The sequence below is a fragment of the Phaethon aethereus genome (genome assembly GCF_964289735.1).
Source record: "Phaethon aethereus genome assembly, chromosome: 2".
Taxonomy (NCBI): Eukaryota; Metazoa; Chordata; class Aves; order Phaethontiformes; family Phaethontidae; genus Phaethon; species Phaethon aethereus.
The window spans coordinates 98,353,909-98,380,178 of NC_138582.1; the positions used below are offsets into that span (position 1 = coordinate 98,353,909).

The 26,270-nt window shown below is 42.6% G+C and overlaps 1 protein-coding gene across 1 annotated transcript in view; it reads right to left on the reverse strand.

The window, feature by feature from the left end:
- Window positions 1-2,162: 2,162 nt before the first annotated feature.
- Window positions 2,163-26,270, reverse strand: part of ELOVL2 (ELOVL fatty acid elongase 2) — a gene marked incomplete at both ends in the record, with an annotated part of 51,369 nt that continues 27,261 nt past the window's right edge. Inside the window, 6 exons of the mRNA XM_081996458.1 lie at window positions 2,163-2,291; window positions 2,925-3,059; window positions 5,451-5,575; window positions 7,458-7,629; window positions 8,775-8,852; window positions 21,844-22,031. Of these exons, the coding sequence (XP_081852584.1) occupies window positions 2,163-2,291; window positions 2,925-3,059; window positions 5,451-5,575; window positions 7,458-7,629; window positions 8,775-8,852; window positions 21,844-22,031 (827 nt within the window). The remainder of the gene's footprint in view (window positions 2,292-2,924; window positions 3,060-5,450; window positions 5,576-7,457; window positions 7,630-8,774; window positions 8,853-21,843; window positions 22,032-26,270) is intronic.

The window sequence follows — 26,270 nt, forward strand, 5'->3', positions numbered from 1 at the left end:
CTGTGTTGTTGTTGTTGTTGTTGCTGCCTTCCCTCCCCTTATCAAACGTTAAACAAAGCAAAACGTTGTTGTGGCCAGCTTCATGAAGAGTGAGCAAATGTGAATGCGCAGCAGTTAGATGTATGTCTGCGGTGGTGGTGTTAAAGTGTTTGCACGCTGCAGTTATTTTGGTCACCCAGTTCGTGATGGTGTAGTTTAGTAGCCAGGCTGCTCAAACCTATGGCCTGTGCTGCAGCATTGTGGGGATTTTGGTTTTCTGCTGGAGCAGAAAGGTTTTGCCCACGTTGTAATGGAGCACAGGAACTGGAGCTGGCTGGAGGCAGGCGGGATCCAACGGGACTTCCAAGCACAAATTCAGACTGAACTCTGATCCGTGCCACTTTCTCCTCTTGCTTTTGCTGGACAAACCCGCCTGTTCTTCCCCCATCCCGTAGCACTTCCGCAGCCCCTTTCCTTCCTGTCCATGAGCCCCGGTGGCCGCAGTCCCCCAGGCCGCTCCCAGCGGGGCTGGCTGCCCGGCGCCCACACCGCTCCCTGGGACGAGCCTTCCCGCCTTTGCCCCTCCAGGCACTGATGACAGATCATCTAGTAGGGGATAACTGACTTGGGAGGTGGAGAAGAAGTGGAGGAGCAGGATTTGGGACAGCCACCTCTGCAGCTGCTTGGTCCCTCTGTGCTGGCTGCGCCAGGGGTTTGTCCCCCTCTTACCCCGGGACCCTGTGGGGTGATGGGAGCGAGAAGACGCAGTCCCTTTACAGAACTGCTTTGGCCTTGGTGGGCTGGGACAACTCCAAAAGGTGTTTTTCCTGAGGGAATTTGTACACACGAGATTGGAAGAGACCAAAACTAGAAAAAGGGAGAGGGAAAAAGCCTGTGTCCGCTTCTGGTAGAGTTTTTGAAGAGGGCTAAATGAGAAAAGGGTGAGGGCAGATCTCCAAAGCTAGCCCTGGCTTTTCTTAATCATTTAAGTGGGAGGTAAACGCAGCTAACTGAAGCAGCAAAGATGGTGACTGGCCTTTGTATGAGACACACCGCTACAGCTGCAGACGGCGAGTCCCTCCTTGCTTTCCCTGCAGAGGATTGTGCCTCAGTCCCACCTGTTTCTCCAGCCAGGGACCAGTCCGAATAAGACCCACCTAGCACAGAAATTCCCGTGCTTTGCTCGTTGCTGAATTCAGTTTTAAGGTCTTCTGCGTCTTCCAGTCTATTCATATTTGGCATGTGAGTTTGCTTCAAGTTAGCAGCGTTTGTATAGAATTAACTTTGTGCATGTTTACACTCAAAGGATTTATCTTTAAGTTGCTGAGCTCCCATTTCTTTCAAAATCCAATTAGTCAGAACTCCTATTAATTCAGCACATCCAAAGTGACTTGCTTTGCTCTGACTAGAGCTCAAAAATCCCATATAATCGTGTAATATCACGTATTGTAAATACCATACCCGACAGCCCCGGGTGCTACCAATCCAGCCCCCCGAAACAGCCAGCTCCTGCCAGCCTTCGTGGTGTTCGAGTCGGGTTGCGCATACGTAAAGGGAGTGAGCACAGTGCACGTCTGCCCACAGACCCTGGGATGGTGCGTCTGGGCTCTGCTCTCCCTTATGTCCTTCCCCAGGGCTCCCACAGGACCAAAGGAACGGCTGCACCTTGCTGGTGTCCGCGGAAGGGAGCGTGCTTTGGGAGAACGGTTCGGAAGAAGCGGAGAAGGGTATGGTAATGGAAAAGGTATGATTCTCGCCTTCCCCCGCCTTTTCCTGACCGTGGCCACAATTTAGCTGAATGTGTTGGGTGCGCTCCAGACCTCCAGCCTTGCCTCCAGACCTCTCGCATGCACAGAAAGTGCTCGGGGCATTAGTCTGAAGAGAGTCCTAACATTTTGAAGGCATTGATGGATTTATCCATCAAGTGTCTTATAAGGCGTTTTTGTGTCAGCATTAGAGATCAGAAAGATTTTCTTTTTCATATGAGAGAGATCTTGACCGCCTTGTTCTGATGGTGATCTTTGACAGGACAAGTAATTCTACTTGTTTTGTTAAAACCTAAATAGCAGTACATTAAGTGTCTGGTACAAAGAACTGATAAATGTAATCAAATAGGTTTTAAGCTAAAGCTTGTAATTCAGTCTTTTTTTTTTCAAAGAAAAAAATCATAGGGAATACTATACTTATTGTGCTTTCTTGTTGTTCAGGAATCCATTGGCAGCAGCACAGCAGTCCTTATGGAAACCGTTCTTGATTTCTGTTGTGACCGAGGTTTCCTTTATAGCTGTTCTTGAAGGTGCTTTCCGGTATGTCTGTAAAAGCAAAATCCAAAGTAAATACTTAGATTTATTTATTGCCCCCTAAACATTGCTTCTGGTTAACTGCAAAATGGAGCTGTCTGGTGTTCGTTGATGCGGATGTACATATTTGCTTCAGACTGCATTAAGGGAACTGTATTTTCACTGCTGCGGGTGATATTACCTTACTAGTATTACTGTAACGCTTCTTTGATGTCAAAAGAGATTTTAAGCCCTTTTCACTAGAAGTTCTATGTATGCAGGCAAGCTGGAGCCTTGTTTCAACCTAAAAAAAGGTTGAAATAAACAATGAATAGACAAAGATGCTTGTTTCTTTTTTCCAAGGAGGGGGAAGATTCAAAAAATTGCTCCACAGTGCAAATTCAGGCCCTCTAAATCCTGAATGCGGTACCTGAGTTGCTATACAGTGTAGAAGAGCTGAGTGGCAATGGGGAGGTCGTCATTACTGAAAAACCGTCTCTTGCAGACATCACTGCATCTGTCATTCTGAACTGACATATCTTTTTTAATTCAAACATATTTTGAGTCCTGATGCTCATTCTGTGCGTGAGCTCATCAGGACTGCTATCCAAAAAGTTCTGTGTTTTTTCCCCACCCTTCTTGGACAGCTTTTGGAAGACTGCTTACCTTAACGTAGAAGTTAATGAAGAGAATGACCAGTGTGGCCATGTAGGAGGACTGGAACATGAGGCAGCCAAATGGGAATCCACACGGCTTCACAGCTGCACTGAGTGTGTGCACAATAGTGAGCAGAAACTGGATCTGTGGGGGAAAGAGCACGGGTGAGTATTTGCTGAGAAAGGGTCGGTGACAGCTACATCAGATATGACGATGCCACCTAGTCCTGCTCTTTGGAAGTTTGAGTACCCTTGAAAATGATCCCTTTCTGAACTTGTGAATGTATTGTGAAGGTTAAATTAAAATGGTACTCTTAGGAAATTATAAAAAACCTAAGGGGTCAGAGATTTATGAAATATGAGTTTATAGGCCTAGTTGGCAAAATGAAAGCCCTTTTATTTTAATAGGGGCTGTTCTATCTTCCAGACCATGTTGTGCTAGGTACAACATTATCTCTGTTACTGGTCAGAAACTCAAGAAAACTCTGAAGACTCCAGGCAATAGCTTTGGAAGTTTGAACCGAATATGGAAATCCCAGGTCTGAGGAGAAGTTCAGGTATGCTGGCGTTCACATTAACAGAGTTAAGATGGGGACAAATGAAGGAAAAATGAGCTGGCGGAGGAATTGCAGAAGGCTGGCTGTATTTAGGACTGAACCACAGTGCACGTGGTGCATCCGCTTCCTCCCCAGCCAGCTGAGCGTGCTTTCCCTCCAGTGTGCTGTGGTGTATTTCAGACAGGGCAGCAAGTTTCAACTGTGGGGATGGTCTCAGCTCAGAGAAGAAGCATTTGCTAAACACATTTCTACACAGGCGTTTGAACACCCAAATAATATGAACAGGCCCTAAGGTTAAAAAAAAAAAGTGAAAGGAACTTTATTTCACATCAAGACTTATCGTGTTGATAAAAGCTTTTGATGTGGCTTAGCTCTTTGGGTACAGCAACTGCTTAGTAGACTTTTAGAAGTCAGGCAACTTCTGTCTTGTCTAAAAGTTTGTTTACATCACTTTGCATTTTGTAGTTGCACCGTGGTGTGGTGGGCTAACTTCGGTTGGCTGCCAGGTGCCCACCCAGCTGCTCTCTCACATCCTCTCCTCAGTAGCGTAGGGGGAGAAAATAAGATGAAAAAACTTGTGGGTTGAGCTAAGGGCAGGATGGTAATTGGTAAAACTTACCAATTAGTGTTACAGGCTCGACATCAGGAAGATTAATTTAATTTTATTGCTAATTAATAACAGAGAAGGATAGTGAGAAATAAAACAAAACTAACCCTACCTTCCCCTAAGCCCCTGTTTCTTCCTAGGCTCAACTTCACTTCTGACTCTTCTACCTCCTTCCAAGTGGTGCAGGGGGATGGGGAATGGGGGTTGCAGTCAGTCTATATTGCTTTGGCTCTGCTGCTCCTTCTTCCTCATGCTCTTCCCCTGCTCCAGTGTGGGGTCCCTCCCGTGGGAGACAGTTCTGCATGAACTGCTCCAATGTGGGTCCTTCCCATGGGCTGCAGTTCTTGAAGAACCACTCCACTGTGTGCCCTTTCCATGGGGTGCAGTCTTTCAGGAATGGACTGCTCCAGTGTGGGTCCCCCACAGGCCACAGGTCTTGCCAGCAAACCTGTTCCTGTGTGGGTTCTTCTCCACAGGCCACAGGTCCTGCCAGGAGCCTGTTTCTGCGTGAGGTCCCCCATGGGCTTTAGCTTCCTTCAGGGCATGTCCACTTGCTGCAGTGTGGGGCCTTCCACAGGCTGCAGGCGGATATTTGCTCTACTGTGGTCCTCCATGGGCTGCAGGGGGACAGCCTGCCTCACCATGGTCTTCTCCAGGGGCTGCAGGGGAATCTCTGCTCTTCCTCTCCTCTTTCTGCTCTTCCTCTCCTCTTTCTGCTCTTCCTCTCCTCTTTCTGCTCTTCCTCTCCTCTTTCTGCTCTTCCTCTCCTCTTTCTGCTCTTCCTCTCCTCTTTCTGCTCTTCCTCTCCTCTTTCTGCTCTTCCTCTCCTCTTTCTGCTCTTCCTCTCCTCTTTCTGCTCTTCCTCCCCTCTTTCTGCTCTGACCTTGTTTCTCTCTCACTTCCTCACTCCCCTCTCACAGCTGCTGTGCAGCTTTTTTTTTTACCCTTTATTAAATAGGATATCATAGAGGTGCCCCCGCTTTGCTGATGGGCTCAGCTTTGGCCAGAGGTGGGTCCGTCTTGGAGGTGGCAGGAGCTGGCTCTGTCAGTTTTTATAACTTTTTAATTAGTTCATTTGCCACGATTTAAGCAGTGTCCATTTTCTATGTAAGACGCCAAAAATAATGGAGATTTATGGACTGTAGAGTTTCTACTGTATTGTAGAAGATATTTCTGAGCATCATTTCCTCTATTGTTATACCAAGCTCTATTAGTGACTTATTCTGCATGAAAGCTTTGTTGTATTTTAGTTCTAACTGGCTTAATTCTGCAAATGACAATATATCATAAATCTATGTATCATTCATTTTATCCTCTCTGGCATTTTGAAGGATTTCTCGTGGTTAAAAATGAGATTAAAATAGATACATACCAATTGTGCCTGAGTGAGGTATTTCTTCCACCACAGATACTTGCGCATAGAAGGGATGACTGACAGTCCGTAATAAGAATACATAAGCACGTGGATAAAGCTATTCAAAGTGGGTCCAAAGAAACCTATAAAAATCCAACAAGGGAAACATTTTATATACCAACTGCTAAAAAGTGAGAGAGAAGATACTATTGTTAGCAATGTCTCCTGCGTACGTGAGTCTTCCCTCTGTGCTTATCCTTTGCTAAAGAGATTCCTGATGTGAAGAGATGCTGTCCTGGGACAACTGACAAGCTTGAATGATACTTCTGTAGGGCTTTTTTCCTCATGCTGGATGTTGTATTTTTGTCCCGTGTCTTTCATTTTCTCTGCTTTCCTCTTCTATTCTGTAGTTTGCAGGTTATTGCTTCTGTTCCCCTCCCCGAACGCTATTTGCACGAGTCTCTCCGCGACGGCTGTGAGCTTTGGCCGCCGCCGCGGGCGGCTGCGCTGCTGGTACCGCAGCTTTGCGCCCTGGCGGGCTCCCGCTCCCCGAGGCAGCGGTAAGGCTTTACTCTGAATTAAAGCAGCCTCGTGTGGCTGCGTTTCAGCACCGCTCTCACTTTCTCCAGTGGCTCTTCTGCTAGATGCAGATTATCAGAACTTCTTCCCGGATAATACCATGCCATTCTGATTACCTACACTTAGTAAATACTAATTCTAGAGCTAATGAATTGCCCTCTGTACCTTACGGACTACTGAGAAGTAGCAGCGCTACTCTGTCCGCTGTACGCTCACGTGTTTGATGGCAGAGCTTGACGACTACAGAAGGTCTCACCAATTGTTTTGATTTTCCACTGATTAATTACTTAGCCTCTGATTTTTCCACTCTGTTGATTATAATAGTGCAAAGTGTGGGGGTTACGTTCAGACACAACGGAACGCACAAACCCCCACTAATTTGTTTACACCTCTGTACGAATGGATTGTAATTCCTATGAAATCCTCGATCTCTGCTTCTACCTATAACAGTGATTTACTTTGATTTTTGCGCTGTCCATAATAAGTGCCGACAAACGGGAATGCTGCTTTTTGTTCTGGAAAATACCGGCAACAAGTTGCTTTACAAAACATTAGGGTGGACTAAGGCGACTCCCTTTAATAACTCAAAGTAAGAAAACGGATTTTCTTCTCGACTCTGATGACAATGACACAGGAAGCCTCTGGCTGTGCGAAGCCCTGGAAAAGTGTGCATGTTGTGAGACGCCTGAAGTAGTTCTCTGCTGTTTGGACTTGGTACACAAATGCCAAGCGACCAGCCTGTGGCACTGTACGTCTTCCCCACCTTAATGGGGGAGATGGTGACAGTTACAATATCCTCCTCAGAGGCAAAGTCATTTAGAGATTACTCTTGGAAATATGTTGAAGGCAAAATATAATAAAGCGAAGGATGCTGCTACTTCTGCTATTCCGATATGAAATGTAAGACCGTATCTATCAGTTCTGGCTGTCCAGTAGTTCTACTTGAATGAGATGTATTCTCATTTAAAACAAAACAAACTCAAACTGGTATTTTAATTAGTGATTATCTTGCTAAAACAGAACGTCAGATTGATGCATACAGGAGTCAAACTTGTAAAAAACGCTATCGCATTCATTTTGTTGTGAGTGTCACCGACTTTACCAGGGTCACGGTTTCTTCCTACAACTGCTTTTGGAGTAGGTCCTGTATGCGGCTGCTCCTGTGTACCTCTCAGTAGTGTTATCCTGCCCAAAAGTGGTTTGAAGAGAAGTAAATACGAGAGGTGGCGGCAGCTATGTGCAACATCTAGGGCCTAATACTCGGATACTTTTGGCCCGACCTTTTAACCGTGGTTTTAATTTTGCTGCACTCTGCAGGTGTTCAGCTCTTCTGAAAGGCTCTGAACCTTAAAGGTGCTATATGATAGCTTGCTTTGCGTGGTGATGTGATTTCCCTCTGGCAGCAGGTGACGTTTACCCCGGGTGATGAAGCGAACAGAGACTTACTTTGCCCACAAGGTATCCAGTTCAGAACACACCACCAAATGTTAAACATAGTGGCATGGTGATACACGTGAAGGAAGGTGATCTGGCTGCTTTTCTTTCTCAGTACAAAGAAGATGGTGTCCATGAATTCAATTACTTTGGAAAAATAATACCACCACAGCACCTTGGCTACCTGTACAAGCAAGAACAAAGGAGTGGGAGATCAGTATCTGCCTGTAAAAGGGCTTAAATGTTGCTGTACCTGTATCAGCCCCTAGGCATGCAGCTTCCCAAAAGGCATTAATGTCCTATTGAAGGAGGAGCACAAGCTCTGGCTTCAATTTTATTTCTCTTTTGAATGAAGCAGCTTAGAAAAAATGTATAATTTTTAATGTGTTTATATAATTACAATAATATTATTATTTATAATATAATAAGAAATATAATTATATTTCTTAAATTATATTTAGATAAAATTTGAGGTAGGGTTCTCTAACTGTTCTATTTTTTTTCATCCAAGATGAAGTGTGGGTGTTTGTGTGGTTTCTTTAAGGGTGCTACCGTTTATGCTTTCTTGTCACTGAACAGATTTTGCTGGCAGCTGCTTCTTTTTAAATAACTCAAATTTCATGCTCAACACAATGGAATAGAGTTGAGACACTTCATCAGAGCTCAGGATATGTCCCAGGACAGTTAGTTAAAACTGAAAGGGGGAAAGTGTCTTGTCGATGGGAAAAGGTATTTAACTTTTTCTTTGCCAAAACAAAGACAAATTTTGGGGAAGATTGGGGAAAAGATATAAGTTAACCAATCTTTCTGCCCTTGAGCTCTAATGTTATCTGGAAAGCAAGCCTGATGTGGGGAATGACAGAGAGTTAATACATGGAATTGCTGTGATGCAGAAATAAGGGTTGAAACTAGAGATGAGCCAAGCCAGCACACTGTCTCTGCACTTTTCCAAGGTTTAGAGTTGGGCTTAAATCAGTTTCCAGATAGAGCCTAACAAGTGTTTGATTTTAGATGATTGATTTTTCTCCGAATTTCTTAAATGATCCATATTCTCTGTTTAACTAGTCAGGCAACGCTGTTTTTATCACAGATATGGCTTTTCAGAATCCTCCCTGTCGTGTTTTCTACAGGAAGGATGCATCTGTATTGGATCAAAGATAACACTTCTTGCTTGCTACCAGCTGTTAGGCAACTTGGTTAAAACCCTCATGTTAAGGATGTTTCTGATGATGCCTTTATGACGCCCGTGAAGGCAGAAGTTGTCGCCCCGCGGATGCAGGGGGAAGGACAGCCGCGCATGCCGGGGGCTGAGCCGCTGCCGTCTCTCACCCGCATGTCAGCCTCCCCTGCGCTGTGGAGGTTCTGGCACTGCAAGTTGTATCCTCCTTCCCGTGTGGCAAGGATGAGCTGGAACACAAAACACAGCAATTATGTTCATGGACACATGTAGCAGTTTTTACCCCTGCGGTTCTTCTGTGCTTATTGAAAAAAGCAGCATGGAAATACGGTAGGTTTCCACTCCTTCCGTGAACCGATGCTCTTACACCAGACAACTTGCTAATATCATCTGTTTTGAAATGGGAAAGGCGATATGTGTTGGGGATATACACTGAAATGCCGTATCTTTTACATTTCTTTGGCTTTACAGCCTTCGAGGCATCCATTAAAATCTCTCGTTACTCGGTGCAGTGATCCTCACTCCAAAGCTCGTGCCTGAATATTGTATCTCTGTCCTGAAGCAGTACCAGGAGAGGTTAACACAGCTGCTTGTACAAAACTGTCCTTGAGAAAAATTCCCTGATGCCAAACAAGCAAACAGAAGGCAAATCCAAAGCAGTGCAATGGAAGAAGTATTTCCTAAAGCCATAGACAATCTCTTTATCCTCCACTGTTAAATGCAGGAGGAAGCAAAGGAGAGCAGGCATAGTGCTGAACGGAGAAATGAATAGAAACGCAGGCAATTTCTTCGATTCAGTGCATGCTGTGCTGGGAACGAGACAAAGCAATGAAATGTCGTGCTGCAACACTGATGGAGCACGAGATTTCTGGCAAGCCATGTGGTGGCTTTTGATGGGAAATATTTTTGCAGTAATGACCACCTAAAGCATTCAGAAGCCCTTTTGGAACGGGGAGCATAATCTGTTGCCTATAAATGCTACGTAGAGTCCATTTATTTTAAAAAGGTCTTGCTTATTCTTGAATGTATGAGAAGTGTTTTTTGGGTGCAAACTGAGCAATTAATGTTCTGGGGTCTGTCTCCCTCTCTACAGAGGATGCAGCAAGTAATGGAGGGAGAAGTACACCAAAGCGTTACACTGCAAGCGGAGTTGTGAGACACTGTGAGAAGTAGGTTCCTTTCAACTCTGGCATTGCGTTCACGAGGAAGGTGTGTAGCAGCATCTGTACAAACAGATTTTTCCCTCTGCTTCAGACTGAAAAATAGCCTCCTGTGGTGAATGAGTGACGTCTATATAAAAGTGAAGCAGAGAGATTCTTAGGGATCAAAATTAATTCATTCCTAGAGTAAATGCATAATATTAATAATAATAATAATAATTTTATCTAGAGAGTTAGCAAATAGCCCAGAACGCTTGTTATAAATTACTGCTAAAACGTAATAAAACCTACAGAGCCACAGGGTCTTCTATTCTTTTCCCTCTGAATTATGATTCTCTGCTTGTCCCTGTAATTCCAATGCAGCTGGTGTACGTGGCCAAAATAATCAATAGAGGATATTCTAGATTGCAGAGATATGAAGAGACAAATGATAAGCGTTTTGCAGATCGCTACTACAGAACAACTGAAACAAACCCACTCCTTTTTGGAACAGCCTGAGTTTCGATGGATTCACCTACAGCGTGAATCCAAACCAAACAGAATGGGACTGAAGGCTGAAAACAGGGGGAAAAACAAAAACCCAGCTAGAGATCCTCAAACAAATGCTTGGTGCAGCCGAGGTCACAACCTGTCTTGCCAAGGTGGCCTTTGCTTGGGTGTTGTGCCCGCAAGCACGTGGGGCCGGGACATCTGGGTGCCTCTCCGCTCCCCGCCGTGGCAGGCAGGTGGGAAGGGGAGATGTTGCTGTGTGGTTGCTTTTATGGGTAGCTCCTCTCGGCGCCTTCCATATGCACTCCTCCTGCCTTGGATTTTCTCTCCAAATGAGAGGTGACTGAGTGATCTCCAAACTGGGACTTTTGGAGTAGGCAGGTACAGCATCGTTGACAGGCTGTTGTTGAAGATTTGCTTTCAACTCTGTCTTGTTATGTGAGAAATGCTGAAGAAAATGGAGTTGTCATCTTGTTCTTAGCTGGGACCTGAATGGTCAAACAGTGCTTGGAGTATCAGGAGCTCATCTGGGGGCAGCATCCTGGATGCAAGTGGTGACATCTGGGAGCTTTGGTAAGGCATGGCCTCAGACACGAGCATGAACAGCTCTGCCAGACACCTCCGTGGTTAGTTCTGCTCACAGGAGCAGGAAGTAAATGATATTGCCTCTTGCTATTTTATTTCTCTCAAGCAATTATAATGAAACCCTCATTGGCTTTTTTGGTGGGAAGTGGTGGCAGTGAGACTATCTCTAGCCCTTGTGATTGCGGGGAGTGGAAATCATGACCCTCAAAACCCTAAAAACGAATGAAGAAGAGGCAAGTGCTTTTCCCTTGTACAAGGCAATGTCACAGACTAGGGAGGACCCTTCCTCCAGATTCTACTGAGAAACTGTAAATTGCTCCTGCAGACGCACTCCATTTTGCTAAGGTAAGAGATGAAGTTTGCACTTTGTTATATTAATATTTTACACGCTGTTGTGTAACTTAGCGTTATGATATGATGAGCCTATAACGCTTTTTATCTACAGCTCTGAAACAATTTTACCTTATGAGAGGTATGTCATTTTTGTTTGAAGGTTAATTAAAACACTTTCACCTGGTTGATTCTATTGCATCTGTAAATTCATACCTTTCCTATGCTTAAATTGGTCAAGTTTTTCATGTCTCTCTTAATATATCTTTGGAATTTGCTTTTTCTAGGTTCCAACTGCAGGCATGCTTTACTCATTCTGTCTTTTTTTTTCTCTTCCCTTAACAACTAACTCATTTTTTGCTTCGCTGAAGATACCGAACCTCAAAAAATCCTCTGCTACAGTAGGTGAAATGTTGGTTCACAGAAATCTGCTAGAAAAAATTGCTATTTGAAAGCTTTTGATCAGTCTGTTTTACAAATATTCTGATTTGTATATGATTACAATAGACTGACTTTCAAAAATTTTTTCTTATTTGTATGTTGGGGTTTTTTGTGTGTGCTACAGGTTTGGAAACTTTCCTGCTGGTGCTGTATCGAACTGGCCTGCTCAGTTTTATCGCAAGATTTTTTTTTTTCCAGTGATTCCATTCATAGCTCTTATGTTGGAAAATGAGATGAGAAAAGCCTTAAAGGCTCAGAACTAAAATAAAGAAATTATTATTTGTTTTCAATATCATAAATTTTTAACTTGGCATTTGAGAAATCTGTAACTGGTCACAATTGGCCAGCATGCAAATGGAGAGAAAGCTTTGGGGTAAGAATACCATTCTTCCTGGCTGCAGGGTGTTGTTTTTTTATTTCTTCTTTTCTTCATTATTCCATGATTCTGTATAATCCAGATCTGCAGATCATACTGTGTACCTATTCCCTAGTCTGACTTGTCAGAAGATTCCCTCTGAGTTTTGCCTGTGTTTCAAGAGCCAGCAGTTTAGAGTGAAGATCTGTTTTGACTGCCTCAACCTTGCTCTTTCATGTCAGCTTTTCTGTAGCTCTGCATTTCTGTTCTCTGTTGTTGGTGCCTTACTGCTGGGTGTCATTTAGGGAAAAGAGGAGTTTTGACTGCTGTACTTTGCAAGATAATTTTCAAGATTTCTGGCTAATTTCAAAAAAAAAAAAAAGTGGGGAAATCTGGAAGGCAGAGAGTACTTTTTGGGGATCCTGGTGATCCTAGGCCATGAGTTTCGTGTTGGCTGTCAATGATGTGGAAGGTGAGCAGCTTACCCAGTGGTACTAAATGAGACAGCTGCATATGTGGACGGAAGCTGGTATCCTGACACAGATGTTCAGTTGCTAGGTCTCTTTCTCTGATACCAAACTCATATATCACTTCTATTGTTTCAGTTGTGTTCCTTTGCACGTGCTGCGCACTCTCACGACTCTGCAGAGCTGATGGTATCGTTAATCATCCAGAGATGGTGCAAGTGCAGGATGCATTAAAGAGATGAGGAATCCCCCCCCTCTCTCTCTCTCAAAATACAAATTCTCTCTCTCTAGAAAGCCATTCTCTGAATTCTTTGCAGTCTTGGCAACCTATCCTGAAAATAGTATTAACATGTGCAGTGTTTGAAGCTATTTAGAAAAACAGATCATGTACAGAGGAAAATGCTGCCTTGTGAAAAATTTCTACTTAGTAGCAACATCCTGTTATTAGTCGAGTCTTCATATTTTGCTGTTGCTCTAATGTTCTTAACAGCTTCCAGTTGTTACACCAACAAATGATCTTTGCTCATCTGGTCGAGTATAAATTGCACAAGGACTCACAACACTTGCTTCCCTGCAACCATCTAACTCTTGCTGGTTTTTTGTTTGTTTTTTTTTTAAATAATGGGAAATTACATCGTTCAGGATTAAGAGCTGTTTCCTCTGTAAGAAATCTCAGCGTGGGGGGCAGAGGGGGGAAGCAGGTGCCAGAATATGGTGCCAAAGCCTCTCACCTTGCTGACTAAGAACCAACAGCCCAGACCCAGGGGCTTGTGCCCTGCTCATTTCAAGCTTTCAGCCTCAAAAAAATCTCATAGCTGTAGCTTTTTCCTGCATCTGCCCTCTACAGGTAGATTAGAAAGGAATGTAATGTGATTTTCTGAATGGATATTCCTATTTCTACTGACTGCAGTTTCTCTGTGCTCTTTGAATTGTGGAAAAAGCTCCATGCATGCTGGGCTTTCCCAGAGAAATATGCCTGGAAGCAGCAAGGTACTCCCCCTTGTCCCAGGGCAGGAGAGAAAGGGTGAGACACCAGCACCTGGAAGGTGAACAAGCCTTGTAAGGCATTTGGAATATCACAGAATCACTAGGTTGGAAAGGACCTTCAAGATCATCAAGTCCAACCATTAATCCAGTGCCACCATGTTCCCTAAACCATGTCCTGAAGTGCCACATCTACATGTTTTTTGAACACTTCCAGAGGTGGCGACTCCACCACCTCCCTGGGCAGCCTGTTCCAATGCCTGACCACCTTCTCAGTGAAGAAATTTTTCCTAATATCTGATCTAAACCTCCCCTGGCGCAACTTGAGGCCGTTTTCTCTTGTCCTATCACCAGTTACTTGGGAGAAGAGACCAACACCCACCCCATCACAACCCCCTTTCAGGTAGTTGTAGAGAGCGATAAGGTCTCCCCTCAGCCTCCTCTTCTGCAGACTAAACAACCCCAGTTCCCTCAGCCGCTCCTCATAAGACTTGTGCTCCAGACCCCTCACCAGCTCCGTTGCCCTTCTCTGGACACGCTCCAGCACCTCAACATCCTTCTTGTAGTGAGGGGCCCAAAACTGAACACAGGATTCAAGGTGATTCAATATTTTCAGTTTATCTGGAGAGAGTGTTGGTGTTTGGAGTCTCAGAGAAATGCACAGATCTTTCCCACCACACCCACCCTTCTAATATTTTAGATAATCTATTTATGCTAATATTTATACGTCCATTCACTATTTTTTATTCACCAAGTTTTTAGCTCCTAGTTATAACTTCAAAATCAACACTTCAGCAAAGCTTCGCATGTACTGCTTTACCCTGTAGGATTCTCTTTGATTTCTGGTTCATGACTGTAATCTCCAGCTTGATCTGCCTTGATTTTTCCCTATCAGAGCCATCCTAAATAGGCTGCTGAAACACCTTGGTATCTGTGAAACAGTTCAGAAGAGGAACCCAAAACCAAATATTGGAACTATTATTCAAATAGTTAGAATTCCTCTCAAAAATTCATAGTGGGAGGTCTGGATGATGCTTTTAGTCATATGGCTTAGTTTAGGTAGTCCTGTGAGGAGCAAGCAGTTGGACTCAATGATCTTAATGTGTCTCTTCCAACTTGAGGTATTTTGTGATTCTATCACGAGCACTAGTGCCCTTCTTGTGGAAAAAAATGGAGCGAGAAGCTCCTTGTCATTATTATGTGTATGATGTTTTACTGGGTCTTCTGTGGGACTCCAACCCTCAGGCCAGTTAAAACACCTTGATCTGACCAGTGTCCTCAAGCAATGGAGGCCTTGCTAAACTAAAGGGACTAATCTATGTAGTGGAAAGAAGGGTCTAGCAGTGCTGTGAATCGCCTATTTCCCTTGGCTGTAGGAGGAGCTTTTTATTACTGCATGGCAACTCTTCCCTCGATCTCTAGACTTGGACAAAACAGGCCTAAAGCAGTGCAGATCCCAAGGAAGGGGAGTCTAAGCAAAGGCTGAAGTCTGTCTCAGGAAGCAGAGGGGAATGTGTTTTCTCCGAATTTTTATTTTAAGTGAATTTTGGAATGAAATGCCTCAGAAGATTATCAGTGTCTAAAAACAGAAGCCAGATATTAATAATCTCATCTAACTTTCCTTTTTCAGTTCTTAAAGGGAGAAACCAGCTTCTTGACTGTAACATGGCTCAGTTCCAAAAGCATGCAACATCTGAATTGTCCACCCATCCCCAACAGGCTGGGGTAAAGATGTGCTGCAATGCTACTGAGGCGATTGTGCTTTCATGTAATAAGTAGATGAATAGAGGAAGGTAACATAAATCATCCTTGATTTATCATTAAATCAATCTTGAACGATACCTAAAAAGCTTTCAGATGGGTTTTCTGGTTAGGACATTCAATAGTAAAATAATCTGTAAATGGTATTTATTGAATAATATCTTTCTATATAGGCTGCCTATTTTTAGACAAGTCTCCAAGAATTGTGGTATAATCCCAGATTTTAGATCAATAGCTGAGATGCAGAACAGCTTGTGTTTCCATATTGCTGCTCTTGTGTCCAGAAGATCTCAAATAAGCTATAGTCTGGCAAGACCATAAACCCCACAGGGAAGCAGCATGGGCTAGATTGTTCATCCCAGGACTGGAGGATTCCAGGAGTCTAGTCCCAACCCTGCGGCTTGGTCAGTGCCTTAGTTTCCCAAATGTAGTGTCACTTAGTAATGGTGGCGTGCCAAACAAGAAACAGGTGCTGAATAGGAAACACCCCACAAGACTTTTCACAATTAAAATATTTTGTTGTCCCCCTTCATGATGCAGCTGAGGATTTTTAATTTTTTTTTTTCATGGGGAGAGAAATGTAAAGAGCATGCTTTGGGCTACTCCTTGGTAAGGTTCTCCATGGGTCTAGTTAGAGAATAATTACATGCCAGATGGCCCAAAAACCAATTGGCTAATTCTGTAACACACCAACTGGCGTTTGCTATCCTGACCTACAATATGTATAGCTGGGCTCCATGCTGGGTCTCTTCTCCTGCCCAGGCATCATAACTAGAAGGATACTGCCTATTCCAGAGCAGAGGAAGTAAGTGGTCCCAAGCTTTTTTTCTTATTTTGAGGTCAGAAAATTCATAGTTTCAATAAATATCTAATTTTTTTTTCAGTCAGCAAAAACTCTTTCAAATGTAAAGCCACGTTGTTGAGAAATTCCTAGCCAGTTCCATTTAATACCCCTTAAGTAAATGGGAGACTGCTAGAAGGATTAGTGAACTAATGACTTCAAAATGACTTGAACTTACGAGTGCCGATTCTGTTGTCTCAGATAGTGAAATAAGCTAAACTAAATCCCTTCCAGGCTTATTTTCCGTGACTCTTTTGATTACATGTCCCATCCTAAATAGCTTCTGTATATTACTTTGTAGTACTAGGGGTTGTATTGTAAACTTTGCACATGTGAGAAAACCTCATCATATACAATTTTACCTTGATTTCCAGATTTCTACTGAAATCTATTTGAATTTGGCAGGTGATATCCAGAGAACTGCCTTTTTCATGAGCAGGCTAAATGCTTTACCTAAATGCAGAGCTCAGAAAGGTCAGTAGAAAATACATGGAGAACTCAGAGGATGAAAACTGAGAAGTGAGGACAACATGTCCGGTTAGAATAACTGCAGGTGAGAACAGCAAAGTCAGCTCCTCAATTCTGCAACAAATTATCTGGTTAAGATTGAAGAACACCTGCGAATTTAACTCTATCCGGACAAAGTTCTTACTCAAAAAAACTGTTTACTTTTGTCCTCATGTTTCACTGCTTTACACTGCACTCTCAGTGACCTTTTGCTGTCTAGTTTGTCTTTCTCACTTCTCCTTTTTTCTAAATGATAGAAAAGTGCACCTGATTTCTTCTGGTTTCTTACTTTGGTTTTCTCCTCTTGCTCTTCTAAGGTTGAGTTGTTCTGTCCTAGTTAAAGAATTATTCAAAGGAAGCCTTCACCTCAAGCACCAAATCTTACGGATCTAGAATAATTCCTTGCTTCTCTGCTATATTTCCTCACTTCTAGACAATTAATGAAGGACTAAATAACTTATTATAATCTTTAGAAAAGAAAAAATAATATGTTGAAGTTGCGATTCTATAGTAAAATTCCAGGACAGTCGTGCCTTTTTTTACCTTTCCTCCTCACCTGCACTATTAAAATTTTACTTAGACCCTCTGCTACTCAAGCTCTATCTTTTTAACATTTGCACAGTTAGGAGGCAAATTTTTCTTGTGTCAGCCATTAGAATGATGGAATAAAACAGAGTTGAAGTGCTCCTATTTTTGGTTTGTTAGTTTTATTTTGCTCACAGTTATCTCAAATCCAGGCATTATACTGGGCTTTCTACTAATTTGTGAGATGTAATCCCAGTTGCAATGTGTAGGGCTAAAAACAGTGGCTGGAGGCCCTGATCATGCCAGCATTGTGCTTTTGACCTTTCCCTGCTGCCAGAGGAGACAGAGAAGGCAATTCTGGTACTCCTGGAAATCCTCATGTCATCTATAGATCTGCAAGTCATGACTATAATTCAGGAATTTGACTTACTGGGGGGTGAATTTTCAGCTCCCAGAAACAGGCAAAGTGAAGGTAATTTTATTCTCTTTTTTTTTAATCCTGCAAGGTAAAACACTTTTCTTCTGTCTTCACTAAAAAGATTAATGCACTGGGCTTGCAGTACTTGTGCAGCTATGCTCTTTCCCCTTTGCTCCGAATCGAGGGGTCCTCACGTGCAAGTCCTGCTTCCCCACATGGATGTGATTGCTTGCTTACAAATCCTATGGATTTGTAATAAGTCTGTGAAGCTACCTGGGGATACAGGCAGTTTAAGACATCACGCCACCCCTATGCTAATGACACGTATCTCTAGATCTCCGTTTTAATCTGACCCAGATGGTGCCAGTGTCCTGGTTTTCTCAGTGCCTGATCAACAAAAGGACTTGGGTGAGGGCTTGATGACTACCTGAGATTTAATATAAATAGCACAGAGGTGATACTGCTGGGGAAAGCAGCCTAAGACCACGCTAGAGATTATGTCTTTTCCTATTAATGAGAGAGAGTATCCTCACCTGAGTAATTTCACAATTCAAAGATCAGCATTGGTCTCCTTTGTTTCCAGTTTTAATTTGTCATTGGAGTTGTGACAGTTTTATCCTGCGGTGAGCTTCAAAACCTTATCGTAGCCTCTGGTGCCTCAGACTGTATCCCCGGAGTGTGGTTTTTAAGTTGACTTGAACATGAAATAATTTAAAAATATGCAAAGACTTCATAGCTTTTCACAGTAAACTGGTTTTCTGCTCATAGTTGGTACTTTTAGGATCTTAGGCAGAGATTTGTGTGGAGGAAAGACACATTTTTCTTCGAAATTGCTAAAAGCTTTCATTTTTATTAAAATGACAAGGTGGTGGTTGTTTTTCTTTATGCAGATTTTTGGCAACATTACAGGAAACTGTTAGATCAGTAGACTTGATCTGGGTCTATGAACACTTAATGGTACAGAAGAGTACACAACCAATAACAAACCTCTGATGCAGGTTTCTCTTGTCGTGGCAAGGGTGGAGGCAATTGTCTCCTGGCCTCTCAGCAGTGCACCTGCAGCCTGCCTAATTTAAGCACAGGACTTGCATCTAAACTTCGGGTACTTTAAAGAGCCGTGCTCCAGAACCAACTGCTTCACTTCTCCATTATATTCAATGGACAGAGGTAAGTGCCTTTGACTTCAAGAAAATCTATTTGCCTAACCCAGAAGTCTAAATTAAGGTCTATTTAACTGCCCTTCTGGGAGGCCTTCAAAGGCACCTAACTCTTTCTTGACACAAAAATCTTGAGACATCTCAGTAGGATGAGGGCAGCTGGGCAGAGCTGTTTTTCTTTAGACCTTGTCCTTCACAGATAGTAGGGGTATCTGACCTTATGCTAATGGCACATCTTAGAGCTGTCCTGAAGCTGTTCCTCCAAGTACTTTAGGGATTGGTTGACCTCAAAGCTCGTGGAGCTAAAATCAGCTTCCAGATACTTCATGCCCATGGTGCAGTGCATGGACCGCTGGCGCAAAAGAGGAAACTGCCCTTGGAGATTTAAAAACAGCCCGTTTGTTATGATTCCTTGCTATAACCTTTGTCGTCTTGCCTTGACGTTGTACAAATCAAGTATAGTCAAGGGACAGCTAAACTACGTCAGGAGATGAAGGTGAGGAGATGAAGAATTACAGCACACGTACCCCCAGCAGCTGGTTTATTGTGTTTCTCATTAAAGCCATCATGTGGGACAGTCTGCATTTGAAGATAAATCCTTTCTTTTGAATGAGATATCTTTCTTTAAGTAAGGTATTTTTCTTCTGAATGTCTAAGAAGCACACACTCCATTCTGGAGCTATCACAAGAAAAGGTGTGTGGCACCTTGTGAGCAAAACCAAGAAGAGATAAGAAGAAGAATGCTAATAACTGTTTCGTGGTTGTTTGGGGTTTTTTTGTTTTTTGTTGGGGTTTTTTTTGGTGTGGTTTATCTCTATTATACAGCTTATTATTTTGTGATTTATCTCTGTTACAGAGACCAGAGGGGTTCAGGTGCAGCGGGAGGATGGAGGAATAAGACAACTGTTGTAGATGTCTCTAACTAGGAATTAATCCTGAATCATACTCACTGGAGGGATCAGCTGTGTTTACATAAGAAACCACTGTACAGAATGATCTAAATATAGGTAACTCTTGCCTTAAAGAACTTAACTGTCCATAAAAGACAGAGAGAATAAGGGCCAGAGAGAAGCTTGGTAAATGAGACACTTTGAAATGTTGAGTCACCATAACTTTATTCAGTACTGAAGATTATTTCTGCTCTCCCATTTGCCTGTTCTCCTTCGGCAGGGACGTGCAAGCTACCTCAGGCAGGCCTGCAAGTCTTAAGTTCCATTCTGCTTCTTCACAGGAGAAGCTGTGATAGGAACCAGGCAAGCAGACTATGAAAAAAGAGAGAGCCACTGTTATGGAAGAGTGTTTTGTGTACAGTGTAAGCCCAGCCTGGCTGACAGTCCAGAGCTAAGAGTGAAACCTGCAGTAAAACAGCTGGCAGTATCAGTCGTGATGTCTGCCGGGTTCCCCAAAAATGCAGAATATGGAGCTAGGAGGCACTGCCAGTCTTGCCCAGCTGCAATCTGGGAGGCATAAATCGGCAGCCTCCAGCTACAGAATCAAGGTCTAAAGGGACTAATCTGAGGACTAACACAACTCGACAATCGTCTGCAGCAAAGTTAGCCTCAGGAAGGGACGGCTGAACGGGACCTGGCTCGACACAATTCCTACAAGGATGTGAAGGTGGCAAAACCCAAGTTTGCTTCATTCACGTAAGTGACACCTGCTAAAATTCTCTTTGTTCATTCATTTACCTGCGGCAGGCCAAATCAGCCTGCAAGGGGAAGGGAGCAGCACTTTTGTTTGCTATTCAGTTAATCCTTTTTGCTGAGTCCTGCTACTGAAGACAGTTGTCTGTACACCTTCAAGCAAAATGGGGATTTAAACGTCAAAGTGCTAATTTAAATTCTGGAGGACAATCAGTATGGAGTCATCAAACCTCCCAGCAATGGTGCTGTTTTCTCCCTTGCTCCGGGCCTGATCCTGCGCTCTGACACCCACAGCAACGGCTGAAGCCAGCTGGAGCGCTGAGCAGGACGAAGCCCCGGGTAGCACCATCGGTCCTTTGCGCAACGGCACGGACCTCAACCGCTGTTCAACTTTTTGACCAGGCCAGTCACCTGGTGTTGAGTTCAGATTAATTTAAAACTTGAAATCTTTGGGCTGCTGTCTGGCTTCTGCACAGTTTCTTTTTCTCTCGTGGAAACTGCTGTTGTGGCCGTGAGGCCCGAGAGTAAGAAGCGCTGCGAGGCTGCGCAGGCAAGGCAGCAATGGCAGCTCACACCGTGAAATCGAGCACATCCTTCAGCCAGGGCTTCTCATGCCTGCCGTCATTTTTTCAGCCAAGCCAAAAAATGTTTTTTGTTTTTTTTTGTCTTGTAGTGTTTGTTTTCTAGGGCTGCAAGTGATGGACATTAACACTTTATTATTAGAAAGCACCTCAATTATCACAAGGCTGAGAATGGGGAGCTCCCAAATAATATCAAAATAGTGACTTTTGGCTTCTGCTCCCCACTGGGGAGGTGAAAACACACACGTCTTTGCTGAGGAGTACTGTCTGAGTTCTCTGCTGCTGCAAAGTCATCAAAGGCGTTCAAACCTCTCTTCTGGTTCTGAATGGATCCTGATTTCTGCGAGCATGTTCCTTCCTGATAAGTGCTTGGGAAATAATTTGTGCAACCATATTCAGCCTCCAAGGCCCACAGCACATGATTTTGGCTGAAGTGGCGGGGTTTTAACATCTGTTTCTTACTGTCTGATTGAATGAGGGAAGATTCTTAGGAGAGCAGAAAAAATAACTTTGAATTGCCAATACCATAAATAAATCAGTACTTATTCTCATCTATAAATCTGTTCACATTTGAGCATGGGCAACTGTACATAGAAAAACCATTCCATAGACAGTCATATGAATAAAACTGAAGCTATGGGCACGTTCATGGGTGCTGAAGAATGAGGTGTAGGCAATGTTTGAGCTGAGCAACTGCTGCAGATTCAAATTCATGCTTGTAGACACTGTCCTGGTAGCAGCCAGCTGTCCCCAGGTGTGGGCTGTAGCTCAGGAAGGACAGTTAAATCGTGCCGAGATTTAAGCTGAGAAGGTACTGTACAACTCACTGTCCAATTGCTAAGGGACTTCTCTTGATCTTAAATTTACTTTGCTGTTGATGTTTAAATTTCCTAGCAAAACTATCTGTTGCTAAGATTTTTCTGCTAAAAACTGTGTTGCTCACTTTTCTCAGGTGTGCTGCGTGGAATAACACTTACCTCTATGAGCATGTACAAAGAGAGCACTGTAATCCCAAGGTTATATACAATGAGGTGAGCCCTGAGAGAGAAAGGAGGCCTGTCCTTCATGAGCTTGTTGCCCAGCCATATGCAGAGTAGGTACGCGCCAGTAAGGAAAAACGTGGGAAGGTAAGAGTCCAAAAGGAACCATCCTCTAACCCTGGCATCTGAAAAGGAAACACATGCAGCAGGCAATTAAGGAGGTTATGGTAAAGTATTGCTAAAATAAAGCAGGTTACATTGTGAAAAAGGTCTGCTAAAAGTGTTGAGAAGGAAGCTGCCACGCTTGGCTCGCAAGAGCTATCCATTGCTTTTATGTCCCCAAAACTGCATACTAATTCAGAGAATGTGTGCTGAAAACTGCATGGAATTCCCTAATAATTTAAGGTCACTTAAATCTCCTCATTTTAACAGGAAAGAGAAATTGAAAAGAAGAAAACCTTCCTATATGCTTTTAAAAATTTAATTTAATGCATTGATATTTAATTAAATCTTAATTTGCTCAATGGACAATTTGCAGCTAGTATTAAATACAAAGTATGCATGTAAAATTGCCAGTTCATTTATTATTTTAATATGCATTTGCCATATAAGTATGAAGGTATATAACACTTACACAAGGGGAGGATTTTTCAAAAACATTACATATGAAAAACAAATGGCAGATGTTTACTTTGACAGTTATCAAAGATATTTGGTAAGGCAAGGGCTTGGTTTCTTACAGTTTCTGTCCCATTTGCCTGGTCCCGAAATGAAATATTAAGGTCAAATCCTGCTTGCCTTATTCACACAAGTAATCCTATTGGCAGTAATCAGATAGTTCAGTGTATATGAGCAAAGCCTAATCCTGTATGTCAGTCTGGAGGCACCGCTTCATTGTCCTATGAGCAACTGGATGTCATAAGCGAAAGGAGTGTTTTCTTTTCTCTTCCCGCCCCCCCCCCCCCCCCCCCCAAGATGGAGCAAAATTTAGAGCTAATTTTCCACAGCAACAATCTTCGGACATTTATCTATGGAAAGAACAAAAGGCATCATGGCTAGTTTTTTAAAAAAAATTACTCTAAATCTGTCACTATTTATGGTGTAAGTGAAGAAATAAGTCAGTGAGAACCTATTGTGCAGGTCACAGTAGTTCTTTCTGCTTTTAGAAACTGTTCTAAATTGCTTAGTTTATTTTTTACAAAGACCAAGATTATGTTAAAAATTGTAAAAGAAGAAAAAGTATTCGCAGAGCATGCAAAAAACATTTTACTATTTTTCTGCCTGCGGTGAATTTGGAAAGGACTGGACAATGGATGATGCACAGACCAAATGTGCCCAAGCATTTAACAAACTGTTGCCGATTGCAACGTTGCTGTAGTGTATTCTTCGTGACTATTTTTCCCTCAGAAATATACGCATACAAGTATACATAACGTGAGATTTTAAGTGAGTAATCTACTTATGAACAGGGCTATAACATCAGCTTTCTTTCTCATTACAGTCTCTCCCTACTTCCACCTTCCATCGCAGTGGCTGTAACACTCATCTGTTGGATTTGGGCTCTTTTGAAGGTAAGACTTTCAACCAGACCTAAGTTACCATGGAAGCCCAGGGCTATTCTGGTTTTGAATCTCCTTCTGGACTCCCCAAAACCTCTAGGAGAGGTGAAGGATTAAAGTAGTCACGACAGCACGAGCTTCTATGATAGAGCACCATCCTTTAGAGTGGCCTTGCTTTGCTGTGCATTAGCAAGCTAGAACGCCTGTTTTCTGTCTTCAGATCCCGGTGTCTATTTAAGATCACCTCAGTGTGAGAGTAAAACATTTCCAACAGCCCTCTTAAAGTTCGCAAGCCATGTGTGAAGCTCTGGAGTGCATGTTTTTGAGCGGGTTCTGCTCCCATGTGGGCTCCAAACAGGTTTTCCTCCCATACAGACTCCAAACAGGACACGAGTCATAGGACAGGTGAAGGTTGTGCATGTAAGTGTTTATCTAGCATATGTTTTAGGAGCATAAGGATTTAATTTATTTAATTGGTATCCTAAATGAAGATGTAGAAAGCAGTCATGTCAGCAATGCTGCTATCTAAAGAAGGGTCACCCCATCCAGGGATGACAACACTTAGTGCATAAAGGTTACTTGCACAAAGACCAACTGGCATCAGTAGATAACAAAACAGCATGTTTGCTCAAAGAGGAAAAATAATTGGAAGAGAGGAGAATACAAATGAAACTAAACAGCATTAGATGCTGCCCCAGTACCCCCTCAGAAAGTTTTCACTCTGCTGTCAGTGGCCACAAGCGTGTGGGCTGAACCCTACAAAAGCAGAACTCGTGTGCTTGTTCAGGTCAGCATGTCAACTGTGTTTAAGATCTATACTATTTCCATTTCAAGAGGAATTATTAAAACATGTACCCTTACTGGCTATTTTCCACCCTGACCTTGATACCTTGAAGGGTAAGACAGTTATTGGCAGAAAGTGGTTTATAAATGGCAGCAAAAGAACGTGACTGTTTTGTTTCCACTTATACTTGTCCCTGAATGACAAGAAGAGGGAGGTTTTTATGTGGCGGGAAGGGAGAGGAAAGAGAGTGTATTTCAAAAAAAGTTATTGTAAGAAGGGGGGATAAAAGTATTTCTGTTGACTGACAGTTAGATCTCCGTGTTCAAGTACTATAAAGGTATGCTGTCCATAGAAGGGATTATTTTTACAATGTTGAACCCACACAGCATCTGAATTTGAGACCAACGTAGTGAATAAAGCCACAGTGTGAAAGCGCTGGACTACAGCAGGGGAAGGAGCAGGTGCCCACAAGCTCTGGTCGCTCTGTGAATAAGCTCATTCATGGTCACTGGCCACGATGTGCCAGACCCTTGGGGGAAATCTTGGCTCCTTTGAAACAAGTGGCAGGCCTCCCAGGCTCTTTAAATGTATCAGGCTTTTATTAGTGAGGCTTAGAAACATTTTGATTCAGGTTTCTGTATAGCTTAACTTTGGCCAGTGTCTGGGTAGATTCAGACCTTTTTAGGGGCAGAGGGTAGATGGTTTTGCAGCAATGCTTTGCTACTCTTCATACTCAATTGAGAAGTGCTTTACTTACTTTATGATAATCTTTTAAAAATATATATATTCTTGACCACCTCTGTTTCTTTCACAGATAAAACAAGCAACCAATTAACTAGATTTAGCTCCTACTATTTGATATTTCTTAATTTTGTGTAATGCCAAATGACACTCTGCAGATGAAGGTGACCCTGGAAAAATGCTCTCTTACAGAACAATATAGATATTTCACTATTTCTCATTTTGCCTTGAGCTTAGATACTCTCCTATCCAGAATAATATGGACCAACATAAAACTGTAAGACCACTTGTTAAGAGATGCAACTGATGGGCATGTATATGGCTTCCATCCCCTGATTCAAATGACTTGGTCTGCTAGTTCAAAAGCAAACACTGAAGTAAATTTGTGTACAAAGTCCAGCTGACACCAGTGAACAAAAGCACAAAATTTGCCTATATATAAATCAAATTCAGATCTTTGATAGTACGCCCCTTATTTTAGTAGTGCAGTACTGCAGCTTGTGTTAAATTGGTGCTACCAATGGAGCAGAGATTGTCACCAGGAACTAGCGCATGGCTTTCTGTCTCTTCTCATGCCCTCGCCCACGTCTGGTAATGATGACTAAAACCAGGATAATGATACCAGTATTTCAGGAGTTACTACCTAAAACAGAAACCATAACTATGGGATTGATTTTAAAAGAATAGAGCACTGGTATCTAGCCTTTTAAGCTATCTTCCTCCTGAATTAGTTTTGTGGATGAAAACTGGTGGAAAGAAAGAAGGGGAATGGTTTGTTGGTTCTAGACTTCTGGGGAAGCTTTCAAAAATTCATTAGGTTTTAATTTGTGGGGTCATTCTATCCAATTTAAAACTGCAGTTTATTGTGAATTATTTATGTGTATTGTGTCTTTATTTATACAGTAATATATGTATTTTATATATATACAATATATTTATATAATAATATATATAATGTGTAGTTATTTATACAACAAACACATTGGAGGGAGCTATGTTATTTATGAAATGTATGATACTGTGTCATTATACCACCAGTTAAATTAGACCATAGTGAAGAGGCACGGGCAAACAAATGCTATCTTCAGCATTGATGTCTGGAGGGGGATGGTGATGTACTTGGCAAGTAATGCAAATAATACTTATTTAACTGAAGTGCTTTCTAAAAGCCCAAAGGGTTCTGTGTGGTATTCTGTATTGGATTAACTACAGTTTGTTCCTTCAAACAATTTGTCCTGGACCAATGAGGAAAGAGGAATGAAGGAGAACATTATGTCTATTGAAAAAAAAAAAAAAAGGAGTATTTTTATGCTTGTGATCACATTTCTTTGTTAATATTA